The sequence below is a fragment of the Anoplophora glabripennis genome, unplaced genomic scaffold (assembly GCF_000390285.2).
Source record: "Anoplophora glabripennis isolate ALB-LARVAE unplaced genomic scaffold, Agla_2.0 scaffold1406, whole genome shotgun sequence".
In the NCBI taxonomy this organism is placed as follows: Eukaryota; Metazoa; Arthropoda; class Insecta; order Coleoptera; family Cerambycidae; genus Anoplophora; species Anoplophora glabripennis.
In genome coordinates, this window is record NW_019426055.1 from 9,520 (window position 1) to 27,972 (window position 18,453).

At 33.4% G+C, this 18,453-nt stretch overlaps 1 protein-coding gene across 1 annotated transcript in view; it reads left to right on the top strand.

The window, feature by feature from the left end:
• The first annotated feature begins 3,104 nt into the window (after window positions 1-3,104).
• LOC108914996 (cellular tumor antigen p53) overlaps window positions 3,105-18,453 on the top strand; it is a 30,333-nt gene continuing 14,984 nt past the window's right edge. The window contains exons 1-4 of the mRNA XM_018720937.2: window positions 3,105-3,229; window positions 6,472-6,576; window positions 6,635-6,677; window positions 7,180-7,356. Coding sequence (XP_018576453.1) covers window positions 6,476-6,576; window positions 6,635-6,677; window positions 7,180-7,356 — 321 coding nt within the window. The 5' untranslated portion in view covers window positions 3,105-3,229; window positions 6,472-6,475. The remainder of the gene's footprint in view (window positions 3,230-6,471; window positions 6,577-6,634; window positions 6,678-7,179; window positions 7,357-18,453) is intronic.

The following is an 18,453-nucleotide window of genomic DNA, read 5'->3' on the forward strand; positions in this document are numbered from 1 at the left end:
GTGGCTGAGCGCGCGGCCCGACGCGTCGACAGAGAGCCAGACAATGACATAATCCCCCCCGCAACTCCTGACGAACTAAGACTGACAATACGCAGACTTAAAAACAGAAAAGCCCCCGAACCCGATAATATACATAACACGACACTCAAACGACTACCACACAAGGGCCTCATGGCCCTACTAAACATAACAAACGCGACACTCAGACTAAGACACTTCCCAACCCGCTGGAAAACAGCAAACGTAATCCTTATCCCAAAACCCAACAAAGATCACACCATTCCATCCATCTACCGGCCCATTAGCCTGCTCCCGGCTATGAGCAAAGTGGTAGAAAAAATTATCCTAACCCGTCTAAGAACCCACTCCCAAGAACTGCAAGTCATTCCAGACGAGCAGTTCGCCTTCCGACCCAATCACTCCACTGAACTCCAAATCCTTCGCCTTACCGAGCACATCACGGCGGCCTTCAACAGGGGACAGTACACTGGTGCTGTCTTCCTGGACGTCGCAAAGGCCTTCGATACGGTTTGGCATGAAGGCCTACTGATGAAAATGCTCACCAACCAATATCCCATATCCTTTACCAAACTCATAAAATCCTACCTACACCACCGAAAATTCCGCATCCAAATCCAAGATTCCCTTTCCACCACCCGTCCCATGGAGGCCGGTGTCCCCCAGGGCACCGTCCTGTACCCACACCTATATACCATTTACAACTCCGACATCCCACATCCCCCCAACACCAACATATACTTATACGCCGACGACCTGACAATCACATCCCAATCTGCAGATCCTAGATATTCCGTCTCCCTCCTCCAAAACTCCTTCGACCAACTTGAAACCTGGTACAACAGGTGGAAAGTAAAAATTAATCCCAACAAAAGTTCGGCTATCCTTTTTACCAAACGAAAAATCCCACAAAACCTGGACAGACTGACACTATCCCAGGAACCCATCTCCTGGAATCGACAAACACGATACCTGGGCGTGACGATGGACCAGCGTCTCACGTGGAAACCGCACATCGTGGAGACGGTGGCGCGAGCGAAGACCACCAGGGCTAGGCTCTATCCCTTACTCAAAGGTGGAAACACCCTCAGTTTAAGGAATAAGCGAACGCTTATCAAGGTGGTACTTCAACCGCAGCTAACCTACGCCTCCACGGCGTGGGGTCACGCGGCAAAAAGCCACTTAAAGTCATTACAGGCTGTGGAAAACATAGCCCTCCGCACGGCCACCGACGCGCCCTGGTACGTAAGAAACTCTGACATTTTACGAGGCTTACAATACACAAACGCTACACAGACAATAAGACAAAACGCGGAGAAACGGTTTGACGTAGCCGCTAGACATGACAATCCCCTCCTCAGGCAAGCCGTTGACTACGTACCCGACGTGACCGACAAACACAAAAGACCTAGACACCAACTTTTTGACCCTGGGTGACCACCCCAACGACATCCCCCCCCTGCCCGCTAACCTTTTCTGTTTCAGAGACAGCCAGGATCAAGAAACGAAGACAACGACACACACACACACATACACACACACACATACCCTTCTTACCCCTCCTTTCCCGCGCTAGCCTAAGGGCCACCTTAGCAAAGCGCATCCCAGGCTGCATAGCCGCACCACCCTACCCAACCATAAACATGACACCACCCCCGGGGTTTACACAGACGAGCCGGCGAAGCAAGAAGAGCGCCAGAAGAAAGGGCCCTAGCCGGCGGGGCCCAGCCAGGACAAAAGGAGGTCCCACAAAGCGCCTACACCGGCCGCATTTGCGGTCGGGGTAGACGACGGATGGGGCCCACCTACGAAGGCTGTCCAGGCCTACACGAGATGAGGCAGGATAAAGAGGGATAATCCCCCTCGATCCCAAATCATTGAGGCCAATTTCTAGCCATGGAATAATGGCGTGTTCCTGGGATATATTTCAATGTACTGAAATCAGTGATACCAATGTACTGATTTGAAACTAAATTGTACTGACGCGGGAAATTCAAAATTTTAAAAAGGCAATACTTGAATAGTATGTGAACTTATAAAACGTCGAATCAGGTTCCTATGTAAAAAGGAACACAATAATGACTATAACTTTTTAATATCTGTTGTACAAAATACATTGTACAAATCTACAAAATGGTATAGTAGCGGCAGGAATTTAAACAATACACTTCATATTATGAACAAATAAATGTCATATTTTTATCAAAATATAAAAGAAATTGCAACTGAGAATAATTAAACTATATATTACATAAAATGTTTACATTAAATTACAAAAACGATTTTTTTAAACGTGGCAAGACTGAAAATTATGCTAACCAATAAAACAATTGCGTGACGTCATTCATATTTATTAACATTTTAAAAATTAAGCAGCCAATCCGGCACTGAAAATCACTATCAGTGTACTGATGTACTGCAAAATGGTTAATTGTACTGATTTCAGTACATTTGTACCGACAGGAACAACACTGGTTTGGGTACTCGCTCCTCTCTCTCTAATCGTTAAGGAAGACGGGAGGGGGAGGTTAGGGATATACTTTTTCTGCTAGCGTACGGAGGGAGTTGCATGAGCGAAGCTCTAATAAGATTTATTATTGAAATTAATATAAAAAAAAATGTTATTTAACTTTGGCTAGTAAATATATATATATTTTCTTTTGAAGTAGAAATTAAATGGATGTATGATTTCCAAAAACCATTCTGATATATTAAATAAATTTGGCATTTACGCAAGCTACGACGACGTGTTATTTTTATATTTTAAAACTACTTATTAGGTATTAAAAAGAAGTTATTTTGTTAACTGTAAAATTTGTTTGCCTCTTTTATGTAAATTATACAAATTTGAATTTGAAAATAAGTGTTATTTATTGATACCTATTTACACCACTGTTTTCGCTACTAACTAATAAATAAATACTAATAATGCTAATATAATAAATACCATAATTTTAAATTTGCCATACCATAATAGTTATAATTATTTCATTGTGGGCCTTGAGCATCTGGCAACAGTGGCAACGCTGCTGAAAACTGAAAGTCAAAGTGCTAATCTGTTAAATATTTGTGTTGTGATTTCTGTGGCGGGGTATGGATGGTGGTTTTCGGCTGGTTTAATTATTTTTGCATGTTGTTTTTTTAAATTATTCAGCAATAGTTACGAATATTGATATATTCTTGAAGTGAATGTTTAAAAGGACACTAATTGGTAAATGCATTACGTTCGTATTTATATTGTAGAGAACATTCTTAATCTTTGAGGTTATGTTATGTATGGAATTACTAAAACGCTTACTAGCCGCTTAATCTATACAGATTCGTTTAAAATATTTATTTAAAGAATTTTAAAAAAGTATCTTACATATTTGTATGTATATATAGCCATAAACAAGATCACAATGTACCTAGATATCCTTCATTAAATAAGTTAGAATAATAAACAATTTTTTGTTATTAGTCCCCAATATGGCAGTAAACATAGAAAAAGAAATATTTTCCGATATTTTCAAAACGTTAATTTTTGTGTAATTAAAAAATATGATAGAAATTAAAAGATGTATTGAGCACCAAAGTAATCTTGTTTGATTACTTACGTTATCTAAAAATATCAGCCATTTAAAAAATATAGCGATTGATTATATGTATGATTAATTTTCAAATGCACGAGTTTGTATTTATTTTTATGTTGGAAATATTTTAAATTGAATTTGAATTTAAAATATTAAAGTTCACTCATTGCTCAAATTATTTGTCTTTATATTCATAATCATTATATCTATTTTCCCTGAGGATAAAGGCAAAAATAAATTAGATACTGTTATTTCAAGTTGAATTAAATGTTGCCCGCGGTGTGAAAATAGTATGGTGTGGCTCTACATGTGACTAGGGTTACCAGACCTATTTCATTAAATTTTAATAAATGTATACATATGTACATATACGAATATATACTCTCAGATTTGTTTACCACTGTATCGTCATTGTGTCTTTGCACGTGTCTAGCGCTAGCGGTACATTTAACATGGTAAGTACATGGTTGAAATCATCTTATGGAAAAAAGTTTGCCGCAGTAGTTATTTAATAATAAATATTTTGAAAATCACAATTTTCCCTTAACAAAGAAAACACACCTGGAGAAATAACATGTTAATCTGGAGCCCGAAGATAAAACCCGAAAACTCCGAGTCAAGCCCAGAGATGTGGTAACCCTACCTGGGACCAGTTCGTATGTCAAAGTACTTTATTGACACTGTGGTAACTACATGTTACATAACAGCCAATTTAAATTGAAACCTGATATTTTCACACTTACATTTATGAATTGTGTTTAAAAAGTAATTTAAGTATGTAGAAGTAGAATCTAAACGTGAACATAACCTTAAATTTTAAGTGTCAAGTTTAAAGAAACGTTATCTGTCTTGCATAATAAAATGAATGTTATGATATTTAGCCGCCAACAACTCTGGATTATTAGAAACACAGCAGAAAGTTGCATACCAATATACATATACTGTAATTTTGAGAGTATTGTTGGTACTCAAGTGACTGCACCACATGCACATAGACACACCATAGTATTTTCACACCACTATATTACCCGGGACCAACTGGGAAAGGAGCAAAGAAAATAAAGATCTAAAAATAAAATAGATATCAAATAGGATCTATAACTTTTATTTTGCATCAAAAATATTTTTTAAACGTTTAAATTGTCAATGATAATTTTTCTTCTTATTATTACTTCAAGAACATATTTAAATTTTTAATTCAATATATTTTTAATAAATAATTACAGATAGTGATGGGAGAATTCCAGTGAAAAATCTAGTAGTATCTGATTCTTAAAAGTACTCGCTATTCTCGGATATTTTCTTTCCATCAGTAATTGCAAAGTTGCAGTGTGGGTTGAATTCTCAAGCAGTTAGGGAAAAACTCCATTGAAGGTTGCAAAAAAAAGAGAAAGCCTGTACGCTGGAATTATGTCAAATATTTGTTTTTAAAAAATTTATTTCATCTCAAATCTATTTAATACATATCGAGGGTGTCATATCAGAAGGGCATACAAACCAAATCTGAAATTTTACAGGCATACGCCTATCTGATAGAGTATTGCAAAATTGGTTCATAAATGCGTTAGAATAATGTAAAATGCGTTAGAATAGAGTGTTGATATTTATGAATATATATGCCCTTCTGATATATTAAGTGAATTGATTAAATGAGGTCATACGCCCTAAAAACCCAAAACCGACTATAGTGGCTCTTACGCCCTTCTAATATGACGCCCTCGATATTCAAGTTCAGAATTATTTCCAAGTTTTATTATGATGGCAGTCAGTGATAAAATATTTAACAAATTTTATCACTTGTTCCTCTCATTTCTTATTCTTCTTCATTGCTACAGTAAAACCATACATTACAATTACATTAAAATTGTTTTTAATTTCTTTTAGAGATCATTCATAATTGGTTATCTACTTATAAAAAATTAGTATAATTTTGGAAGTTGAATTAAAAAAAATAAATTTTAAATATCAAGGTATACAATTTATTACCTAATTATAAATATCTCATTAATATAGAAATAATTTGTAAGTACTTTTCAGTGAATATTATATAAGGTGTCAAAGTAATTTGTCTAATGTTATTTAAATTTAGAAGAAACTATTTAGCTTTAATGTCAAAAAAATATATTAAACTAGTAAATATTTTATCATTCATTTTTACTCTTACTTATATTATAAGGGTCTTATAATTCAATACAATTTATTTTATGTAATTCCTATTTAAAAATAATAATTTTAAAATAGATTCATGAAAACCACAAAGTAAACATAATATACATACAGGGTGTCCGGAAATGATGAGCAAAAAAGTCAGGGGATAATTCTAGACCGAAAATAAATGGTACCTCTTTCTATAACATTTTTTCCAAAACTGATTATTAACGGAGTTACAGGGTGTTAAAGTTAAATTTTATTTGCAGTTTTTTTGCAATACCTTTTGCCACACTCATAATATTTTGACGAAATTTCGTATATGGGGGTTTTTCGGGATGAGGATTATAAATTTGCCCACCGTTTTTTCGCATTTTGTAGNTATATGCAACTTTCATGAATACCTACATATATCCATTGAACTTTGACCACAGCTTTTAAATAAAAGACGAAATTTAAACAATATATTCATTTTAGATCATAAAAAATTTTTTTCTTTAACACTAGGTATGTGTCTCTTTTAATATAAATTTTTGAACTGCCAATTTGGCGAAATCATAATAATTTAATAAGTACCCTGTATAAATGATTGTGGGAAAAGATATGTTCCTACCATATTACACTATCAATTATAATCAATATCCCTAACTTCATTTTACTATATATTTATTATTATCTATTTTTTATATAAAAAACAGAATATTATACATTTTTAAAATTATTTAAAATTTAGAAACATGAACAAATGCGAATCAGAAGTCATGTCATTTCCATCTGATATACTGTCTCAAGAAGAACAGGATGAAATATTGCGAGAAATATCGGACATCCCTGATGTGTAAGTAAAAAATAAAATTTATCTAATTTATGATAGATACTCAATAACTTTTTTTTAGGAATGAGATGGTTCATATATTGAGTAATAATTCAAATATAAATGTAAGTATATACACAGTTCCATGTATATTTTGGTAATATTTACCGAATTTTTATACACCTCTTCTACATTTAACTTCTTATAAACACTGGGTCTTAATATTTGACATTTTTTGAGAGGATATATTCCAAAAAATATTAATTTTTTTCCCTTTTTTCATATCTTGAATCCTTTAAAAGTGTTTGATAAAATTCAAAGTGCAAAATTAATACTATTTAAATATACAAAGTACTTAGTGGATTATCTGTTAAGAAAATTCTCATATAAAAGATCAACAAAATCAAAACAACTTGATTACTCATTTCATTTTATTACATGCTGTGACCTGTAGACAGATTAAACAGTTACCTACTGCAAATGCATTTATGTCAGTCATTTTATAACAGTAGATTAAATAAGTGCTTTTAAATATTTATTTTTTCTATAATGGTACTTTATTATGAAAAAGTAAGTACAAAATTTATATACATTCTTGTTAGCTTAATATCATTCTGTTAATTGTAGGGTGAAAACGATTTTAATGAGGAAAAAGAATATAAGGATAAGATAGTTATAGTGGTGCCTGCAAACGAACATTCTATACCCCCAATTATTTCCAACATCTTGTCAAACGAAGAATATCCAGGTCCCTTTGAATTCGAGGTCGATATATGTCCAAACGGATCAAAAAATCCGTGGGTGGTAAGAATTTCCAATTGATTTTATCTGTAATTATTAAAAACTATTAATTAACTGTCTAACTGATTAAGGCCAGTTTGTACAAAGTAGTGCAACAGAGCAAATGTTGATGTATATCGTCTATTTTTAAATAGTTTAATATAAAGTGCTATTTTTTAATACTAGTAAAAACAAGTTAATGCTTGTAACCTTAGTGAATGAAATCTAAGATATTGGTTTAATTAATAGGAGAAAACCAAAATTAGCATTACAGTAGTGGGGTAAAGTACTTAAAATGAAATGTGTTGTGACATCATTAAAATTTAATATGCAGTGCAAAATGTAGTAATTTTTAGGATATTCTAGTCCAGTGGTTCCCCTACAGGGGGTCACGGAAGAGATCGCGAAGTGTTGCTAAATATTTTACAAACTTTTACAAAATACGAGAAATGTGTTTTTCTGAAACTAATTTCTTAAATCTATAGGTTCTGAAATAACCAGTGTGAACTTAGCAGTCAGTTTTTGGCAGCCAAAAGAGTATTCAGTGGCCAGTTTGTTTTTATGTGAAGTTAACAGCCAATTGGACTTTCTTTTTCATTCCATTTCACCAGGTAAATTGTAATTCCTGGAGACATACATGTAAATACCTAACCGGCAATCACCTGCGCCTCTCCTGAGGCGTCAATACCAGCCCCAAATGAAAAATTTTAAATATTTCTTAATGCAGTTCCAGAAACAGTTAAGAAATGGCGCCAGATGCAATTTAGTTCCGCCCCATCTGATGAATAGAAGCTCCCCTTGCTTAAAAAATATTAAATGATTTTTTTTTAGACATTTTCAAGAATTTTTCATGAACTGTTGTATAGTGTTTTTTATTTAGTACATAATACCAAGGTCTTACACTATATTTTAAGTAACTTTCATGAAAATTTATCAGCTTGATTGTGGACCCTTCTCTTACAAAAGTACTTTATGGTGGGATCAGTACTTATTTTTTTTTTTTTTTCAAATTTCGTAAAAGGGGCCGCTAGGATTTTTTTGCAAATAGTTTTACAAATGATTAAAACTTTTGGGCCATATAATAGTCCTTTTGCCAATGTGTAAGCTTCCAAAATGTCGAATTGTGTCTAAGTGTCATTTTACCTTCTCGAATGTTTTCGTTTTCACACTGGTCCGTGATGTTGCTGTCCGCTATCTGAGATCCACTGTAAAAGGTTCCTACAGTTATTGTAGGATATCTTTAAAACCGTTTATGGAATCGCCTTGAAATTTTCACAGAATATTCTTGAAATATGTATTGTACATTAAGAAAACACAAAAAAAACTATTTAAATATTTGAAAATCTTAACTGCAAAAACCACCTAGAGTTGTATTCACTTATGCCCTATCTAAGTATGTAGTAGAAATTACCCTCACTCAAGAATTGTTGATAAATCTTTTTCACAATGTTTCAAAAATTGTTAAGCTATTCCACCATAATATGCAATTAGACTAGGCGGTTTCTGTTTTGGTTTGGGTGAATCGTATATCCACGGAGATTTTTGGCTTTTTGGCTTTCAAATATCACTAGAAATGAAAATTTTTCTATGCGCATAAAAAAAACGTGGCGGCACAATATGTTAAAAAAATTCGAAAAATGTCATATTTTTCTTCCTATTTAATTATGTATCTTTTCAAGAGTTGATTTTAGGCGAAAATGGAAGAGGAAAAAAATGTTTGTAATTAAATTTTTTACAAAACAAGACTAGTTACAAACCAAATGAATCATTATTATTATGGTAAAAATCGCAAAAATGGGGTTAAAATACAATACTTTTTAGGGAATTTTTTTGGGGTATGTATTTAAATTGGGTATAGGACGTTTATACTTGGTTCAAGAAAACTTCATGTTATGTAGAATCTTCACACCAAATTTCATCTGAATCGGTTCGATAGGTTTTGCATAATAATTTTGCAATCCAGATTTTGAAAAAAACTGCAAATTTTCAAAATTTTGCACAGCAAAAACCAAGACCCTTAGATACTTGAAAATTTAATCACATATAGAAGGGCTCTCAAGCTTTCAAACTTTTTTTGAAAAATTTGAATCCGTCAATTAGGAGAACTCTGGCGCTTGTTTAAACATTGATCGAATTTTTGTACTTATAAACAATTAGAATAACTTTGTGAATATTCAATCAAATTATTTAAACCAAGTTAACCATCATTTACACTAAATGTACTGGGACATCCGGACTAATTTTTCGAAAAATACCTTTGGTATTCCGAGTACTTACCAGGTCTAAGATTACAATACTTTTCTTCATTGGCAACCTACTTTAAAACGTGTTTATAGTATAATATTCAACGAGCGTATAATGATGGATATTATTCACGAGGTGAAGTTTACGGCCACGAGCCGCAGGCGAGTGGCCTAAATCACCGAGTGGATAATAGTCATTATACGGGAGTAGAATACTATACTTTATCCACGACTACTAAATATTTTTGTTGAAGTTTTTTTTTGTTTTTAGTTGGTTTTTTAACAAAATTTAACACAAAATATCAAAACACTGAGAAATCTATGCACACAAACAATAATGTTGACAGGTTTGAGTCAAATTTGTTTTATTTTAAAAGCTACTTAGATTTATGAAATGTTTCGAAAAACATGGTATGTTAAGGAGGTTCGATACCGAAAAAAAAATGGTAAGAAAGTTTTCAAAGCAATTGAAATCTGTTAATAAATATGTAAACTGCCTCGTGTAAAAATATCAGATCGATTGCCAATGTAGTTTTTTTTAAAAAATGGTATTAAAAATTATGCTCTTATACACAGGCTCTTATGGGAGTTGGGGAAAAAACTTTAATCGAACGTGAATATTGCTCTTAAAAATGGTTAGGATCGGGAAAATAACATTGTAATTAAAGAATTAAATATTACTAAACATTTTAAAACAATAAAAATATGCACTTACAATGTAATTATTGAGATAATGGAATGAATATATAACGTTTTGACAAATTTGATCAAACATCTGATCCAATGAAAGGAAATACGGCAACACTGTCCACTGTATTTAACGCTTCGACTGATGCGCTATATTTGAATAGCTCTATTATAGACTATAAAATTATTCCAGTCAAAAACATATGTAGTAATAATGAATATTAAATACATTTTTCGTGATCTAATGCAATATACTAGCAATTTGAAACAGATATTGAAAGCATCTTTTTACAAAACTGACAGTATAGATGTTCTGTCATAATCTTCGATTTGACAAGGCGACATCTCACTATCATACACTGAACTTCTTGATAGTTATCATACGGATTCTCGGTTTGCACATTTTACTTTTTTCTCATCAATCCACATTCTGTTTTACACTCATTTTATATTACTTTTGTCATTACTTTTCCTTTGTACCTTGGTTGTTCATTCATGTTTATGGAATACGTGCAAAGTTGACACTAATGACAGTTGACCCAACTTTTACCACCACGCCATGGCAATGTTGCCAGATTTCATCCATAATTTTACAAGCTCTTAATGAATAAATAGACACTTTTATTCAAATAAAAAGTTAATAGCCGTGCATTAAACACAAAAAATATATGCAAGCTAATATGTGTTATATAAATTTCATTCGTATATATTATATTTAGTTCGCTCAAATTAGTTTAGGTCTAGGAAAATTCACTTCTTTAAATTTTTTTTTATATGAATTGAAAATATAGTGGTTTACACGATAAAATTTTAAAAACCGATTGATTGTAGCAGAACAACATAATATTATAGCTAAATCAAGGAAGCATCTGACACTAGTGATTAATGACTCATTAATCACTGCCGTGATTAATGGGTATTGATAAGGTCGAGCAAACAGATGTATAATGGGTACATTATACAATAGTCGTGGATAAAAGTTATTTATGCAAGCGAGAAATTCAAGAAAATCGTACTGGTGGTGGTGGTGGGGTAAGCAGAGAGCGCGGCCGCTTCGGCCTGCTCGAAATTGAATCGGCGAGTTCAAAACCGAGATGCGCTTAAAAATTTTTAATATCTCGCCTTCTAAAGGTCCGCTTTTGATGATTTTTTTTTTAATTTTAGCGTATTTTCAAATGCCTATCGTTAATAATTATTGGTCTTTCAACAGTCCGATAATTATTTATCTTTAAACTTCCTTTACTTTTCAACTTTATTTTTCTATTGTATCAAAAGTAAGTGCATAAACTTATATACTGTTTATCAAAGATCAAAAACAAATTTATTTAAATATTCTAAAATTGTTTAAACAACAATTATTTTCAAAATATGACGAAAATTAGTAATATGAGTTAATTTCTCATTTTGTTATATTTTAAATAATAAAAAATATTTGAATTATTATACTTTAATTTTAACTTTTTTATTTGAAGTAATAGACTAGTACTTCCTAATGCAAGTTGTAGGAAATAACTTGATTAAGAAAAATTTACAAATAATTTTTTCCGGTGTTGCCATTTAAAAAAATATCGTTTTAGTAGCTACATCGGAAAGAATTATTTGTAAATTTTTCTTATTTTTTTTAAAAGAAGCGTCTTTCCAAGAACTTTTAAAACCTGCTGTAAATAATTTGATTTGATTGACAAAGTTATTCTAATTGTTTAGAAGTACAAAAATTCGACCATGTTTAAACAAGCGCCAGAGCTCTCTTAATTGACGGATTCGAATTTTTCAAAAAAAGTTTGAAAACGAAGGAGCCCTTCTATATGTAATTAAATTTTCAAGTATCTAAGGGCCTTGGGTTTTGCTGTGCAAAATTTTGAAAATTTGCAAATTTTTTTTTCAAAATCTGAATTGCTAAATTATGCAAAATCTATCTAACCGATTTTGATGAAATTTGGTGTGAAGATTCTACATAACCTGAAGTTTTCTTGAGCCAAGTATAAAGGTTCTATACCCAATTTAATTTTTTTACGATTTTTTCGATTTTTACCATAATCATGATTCCTTCGATTTGTAACTAGTCATGTTTTGTAAAAAAATTAATTACAAAAATTTTTTTCCTCTTCTATTTTCGCCTAAAATCAACTCTTGAAAAGATACATAATTAAATAGGAAGAAAAATATGACATTTTTCGAATTTTTTTAACATATTGTGCCGCCAAAAGTTAAGCCCAAATTTTTTTTATGCGCATAGAAAAATTTTCATTTCTAGTGATATTTGAAAGCCAAAAAGCCAAAAATCTCCGTGGGTATACGATTCACCCAAATATGGCTTTTTGAAACAGATACTGTCTGAACTAAATGCAGTTGCAAAGACATGCAAATAACCGCTTGGAATGGTATTCACTTGTGTCTCATCTGAGAGCTAGAAACTACCCTAACTCAAGAGATTTTAAATGATTTTTTTTCACAAAGTTTGTGACGCACTTTTCCTCGGTTCTCTATGGGTCGGTCAGTGTTAATTTTTTTATTACTTTTAACTATGGTGTGTGCACCCCCTGTAACTTAATTTTTGGAAAGGTCTTTTATTCCTCGGACTGGACTCGACTAAACGGCAAAATTAGTTAATAATTTATATATTGGGTTAGTCTCGGGCGCCAGTTTCCCTATATTTTACATGGGGGAAACTCCACGTAACCCTTACCCTCCGTTTAGAGTAAAGTGCACAGGTAGCTACAGTGAAGAAAGTAAATTCCAGGAGTCAACTGTATTTCTTTTAGGTGAAAACGGCAGAGAGTAGTTTTCTCAGTGTAGTTTTATTTTAAATATAAAATTAAACGGGAGTCCTACAAAACGGTATCAGCGTTTTTGCTGGTTCGGAATGTTATCAGTTTACCTCGGTGTTGAAAGAAATACACCTATCAATTTTTACTGGATTTATTAACGAGGAAAATATTAATACTTTGTACAAATACAAATTGTGTCAATCTTAATTTCTACCCACTACGAAATGACTGGAAATATTTACAAGCTAATTAAACAATAATTATATACAGTAACGGCGTTAGAGACAAAACTAAAAGTTGTAAATTTCGGTGTCTACAATTTTTACTTATCACCTTCGAAAAGAAATAAATGTTTATGAACGAAATCAGAAATGAAACATTTGTTACTCTACAATAGTAGACGGTTTTAATTAAAAAAAGGTGATTTTAAACGATCTGATATAGAACTAAATATTTGTAGATGTTTTTGTCGGTCCCCGCTGATTCTGAAAATAAACCAAAATTATACGGAATTATTTCGGAATAATTTACACTCGGGTCGGCGGTTAAATATCGGTAATGTAACGCTCAGGTCGGTGGTTAGATAACGGTACTACGGTCTAGCAAGCAAATGCAAAATTAGTAAGCAGTAAACGGTAGCAATAACCAGTGAAGAAAGCCCAGGCGGTGCAAAGCGGAAAAATCGGGTGGGGATAGGATGGTAAAACGGGATCCGAAGTATCTTGCCTTACAATTCGTACTGTCCTTTAAGTTTTATACGTCCTGGTGACCGATGTTGTCGGACTCTCAGTATACAACGTTTGCCGGTCTGATGGGTATACACGCCGATCAGGGAGAAACGTAAGTATACTATATGGAACGACCCGGAGATTGGGTATACACGCCGAATCTCTAGGTGTAAGTTCACATATCCCCTATTACCCAGCGTACATCCTGGTGCGAGACACCAGGCAACGCTGTAGTAAACACGAAGGCTCCGCAAAGGTTTTGGTATACACGCCGAACCCTACGGTTGCTCTGTCGTGTGGGTTGAGATGGACGGTGGAATTTGTGTGCGGGTTACCAAGAATATTCTTCTCGGGCCCACAGCAACTCCACACTTAAAGCGTACAAATCTTTTCGGACTTGTACTCGGTCGGAACGGATAATAATAAAGGAAAATAATTCTTACTGGGTTCACTGGCCATTCCTGGCTGGCTTCAGTGGAAACTACTTGCTGGCGGTGGTCTTCTAGTCGGTAGTGAGTTTTGGATAGGAACTACCGGCTTCGGGGAATGTCGAGGGCTTTTGTTGCCCCAATCCCCACCGGATTAACACAAGTCTTGGTGCGACCTTCACGTGACTAAGGACTTGCCAGAGTGGGATAACGGCCGGTCGAAGATTGATATATATAAATCAATAATTTTCGCCGCCGGGGTAAAATAATTCGAAATAAAAAGAAATATTTCCAAATTCTGGACATAATAAACTTAAAATAAATCAGGTTCATTACACGTTTCAAAAACAGCTGAGCAATATGACCAGGTGCAAAGTAGTTGCTAATGGCATGCAAATAATTGCCTGGAGTGGTATTCATTTGTGCTCTGTCTAATAGGCTGAGGTAGAAGCTACTGTGATTCAAAAAATTTTAAACAATTTTTTTCATATATATATATATACATATATAATCGAAATACCCTTTTACCACATTGTGGTGTAGGTAGTAATTTCACTTAACTATACACAAATTTCCTCCATTCCTGCCTGTTTCTTGCCAATTCCTTTGCTTCTGTCCATTTCTTTCCTCTTTTCTTTAATATTTCTCCAATTACTTGATCCCATGTTGTTCTCGGTCGCCCTCTTCCTCTTTTCTGATGTCTTTGTTTGCCATATTTTTTTGACCGGTCTTGCACTATCCATCCTTTGTAAGTGTCCACACCAGCTCAGCTGTCTTTTTTCGATAAATTCTAATATGGACTGTATTTTCAAATCCTCTCTTACCTTAACATTTCTTATTCTATCTTCTCTTGTTATCCCCTTTATTCTTCGTAACTATTTCATTTCTATTGCTTGTATCTTACTTTTTTGTCTTTTCGGTAGAACCCATGATTCGCAGTCAAATGTCAGGATTGGACGATATATTGATTTGAAAACATTTAATTTTGTTTTCTGCGAGATTTCTTTTTTTCCTATAAACTTCGTACTCATTGTATAATAACGAGCGTTCAAATAAAAACGTGGTCGAAGTTGGCTCTGACACATTGGACGTAGGGAGTAGCTTATAGCGACCAACTTAACCTCATTTCTCAACGAGCTGTATAGCAGCTGTCAGTTTCAATAACGTTAATGACTATATAACTTTATTTTAAAGAATAATCGTGATAACAATAACAAACAATTAAAGGAGCTGCGGAAAGTGTCCCCCTCCTTGTTATAACAATAAATTAAAGCAGCTGCTGAAAGTGTCCCCCTCCTTGTTCCAAGCACTTTTCACATCTGTTCCTCAGAATTAAAGACGTTTTCTGAGATGCTCGGGGTATTGTTAATTTCACGAATCTTGTCTATAAGTTGAGCCTGCAGATGGTTTAAATCAGGAATAGGCAGTTCAAAAATAGTGTTTTTAAGGTAAGGCCACAAAAAGAAATCACACGGCATAATATCACATGACCTCGGTGGAAATTCATGTTCAGCATTGAGACTTATTAGTCGATTTTGGAAAACTTCCCTCAACATATTCATCGTCTCGCCTGCCGTATGTGCCCTTGCGCCATCTTGTTGAAAGTAAAAGTTTGTAATTTCGTTTTCTTCCAGCTGGTTAACAAAAGGAGCGATAATTTCTTCTCTATACCTTTGCGCAGTAAGAGTACCATTACTCATTCTCATTCTCATATTCTGTGAGTTTACGTAACCACTTAAATGAAACCAGGCTTCATCAGAAAAAAAGGTGATATTATGAAGTTCACCGTAGTTGTTTAAAAACCATTCACAACATACAGCCCATCGCGGAAAATCAACTTCATGAAGTTCTTGCTGACAAGTTAAACGATAGGAGAACAAACGCAAATCTTCTTTTAACACTGTGTGGCAGGTACCGACTGATACTCCCACCATTTGTGATAAAACACGTACAGAAGTTCTTGGTGCATTTTCCATTATTTGTTGGACATTTTCTTTTAATTCTTCAGTCCGCTTTTTAGGTCGGCCGCTTCCTTCTTTTCTTGTTACACTGCCCGTTTCACGAAAAATATTAACACAACGCTGAACTGCACTTTGAAAAATTTTGTACTCAACAACGCCGGGAAATTGATTTTGAAATTCTATGAAACATTCCTCAATAGAATACTTCCATATTCCATCAATCTTGCGTCCATTTCTAAAGTAGGACTCTATGATAAACACTTTTTGTTCTTGAGAAAACACAATTTTAAACGCTTTTTAAAATGAAAATATTCAAATTGATAGCGGCGATATAGCGCTTTGACAGATGACGTTTAAGTTCATTTGCTATATGCTACGCCCTACGTCCAAATTTTCAGAACCAACTTGACCATGTTTTTATTTGAACGCTCGTTATAATTTTATTGTCTTATATATTCGCCTATTTATTTCCGCATCTTGTTTTCGGTTATTTTCCACCTCTACTCCTAAGTACTGAAAGACATCAACTTGCTGTATATTTTCATTTCCTACTTTTATATTCACGTTTTCTTGTTCACTTCCTATCATCATCACTCTCATTTTCTTTTTATTCATTTTCATTCCATTCTCTTCAAGTACCAAGTTCCATATATTTAAATTGTGCTCTAAATCTTTCTTAGTTCCCGCCATGATTACCACATCATCAGCAAATGCTCCCTCTGAAATGTCTGTCCTTTCTAAGTTCCTATATCCAACATTTAACTTTTTTATTTCTAGTGCACATTTTTTTATTATCTCATCCATAAATAGTATGAACAGCGTCGGGCTTAAACTCCCTCCCTGTCTTAGACCTTCTTTTGTCGTAAAAGCATCTGGGGCGGGATTTTGTGTACTATGGAATTCTACAATTTACTCCAATTTGTCGATTTTGGTATTATGTACGTTGATTTAGCAATTGTCGCTAACTTAAAACTATCGCCTTTTTGCGACACATTTATATGTGTTGAGAAGACAAGTATATTACTGATTAAAAAAGGGCAGTTATACATTTGCTGTAAGTTAGTGGATAGTTTGTGTATTTAATATTAATCTTATTATTGAAGTAGGTACATATAATACAAGATCAAGCGATAGTCGCAATCCAATATAGAATTCCACAGTTGCTGAAAGACAATAGTACACAAAATCCTACTGCTGACTTAATGTTATTTCTTATCACAAAATTGATATTGTTCTTATATATATTCTGTATTATTCTTATTGTCTTTTCATTTACTCCTCTTTTATTTAAACTTTCCCATACTGTTTCCCGAGGTACCTTATCGAAAGCCTTTTCTAAATCAATAAATGCCAGAAATATTTTATTTTGTTTCATATTGGTTTTCTCTATTATTTGCTTGATAGTGAATATGTGATCTTGTGTACTTCTTCCTTTTCTGAATCCACTTTGTGATTCCTCTAATGTCTTCTCTATTATTGGTTTAATTTTTCTATCAATTATTTTTTCGTATATTTTCATAGCTGTGCTCAACAATGTTATTCCTCTATAGTTACTACATTCTTTAATATCTCCCTTTTTATGTATTGGTACTGATACTATTAATGAAATTTGCCAATCTTTTGGTGTCTGTTCATATCTCCAGGCTTTATTATATATTTTGAGTAATATATCCAGACCCTTTTCTCCTAAGTGTTTTATCATTTATACAGTTATTTTATCTTCCCCTGGTGCTTTACCATTCTTCAAATCTTTAATTGTCTCTTTTAGTTCTTCTAGCGTTATTACTTCTTCATTTTCTTCTAGGTTTCTTAATTTGCTTTGTACATTTGTCTCCATATTTTCTGATGCCTTTAGCAATTCCTGGAAGTACTCTCTCCATCTTGCCATTATTTCTTTTTCATCTGTTAACGTATCACCGTTTTTACTTTTGACATGTAATGTACTCTATGTTTCCGTTGACCTTAATGATTTAAGCACTGTATAAAACAGTTTTTGATTATTTTTACTAATTTCCTCCATTTTATTTCCGAATTGTTCCCAAGCCTTTTTCTTTGATTCTAATACCAAATCTTTTACTTGTTTTCTTTCCTGTTTATATATCTCATAAGTATTTGCTGTTCTTTTGATAGGTAATTTCTCCATGCCTTTTTTTCCTCATTACATGTTCTTTAATTTTTTTCTGTCCACCATACCGTTTGTTTCTACCTGTTATCCTTTTTGCATGTTCCACACTCTTGTTTTGCCGTTTCGATAAGTATATCTTTAAATTTGTTCCATAACTCCTCAATATTACCGTTCAGTATTT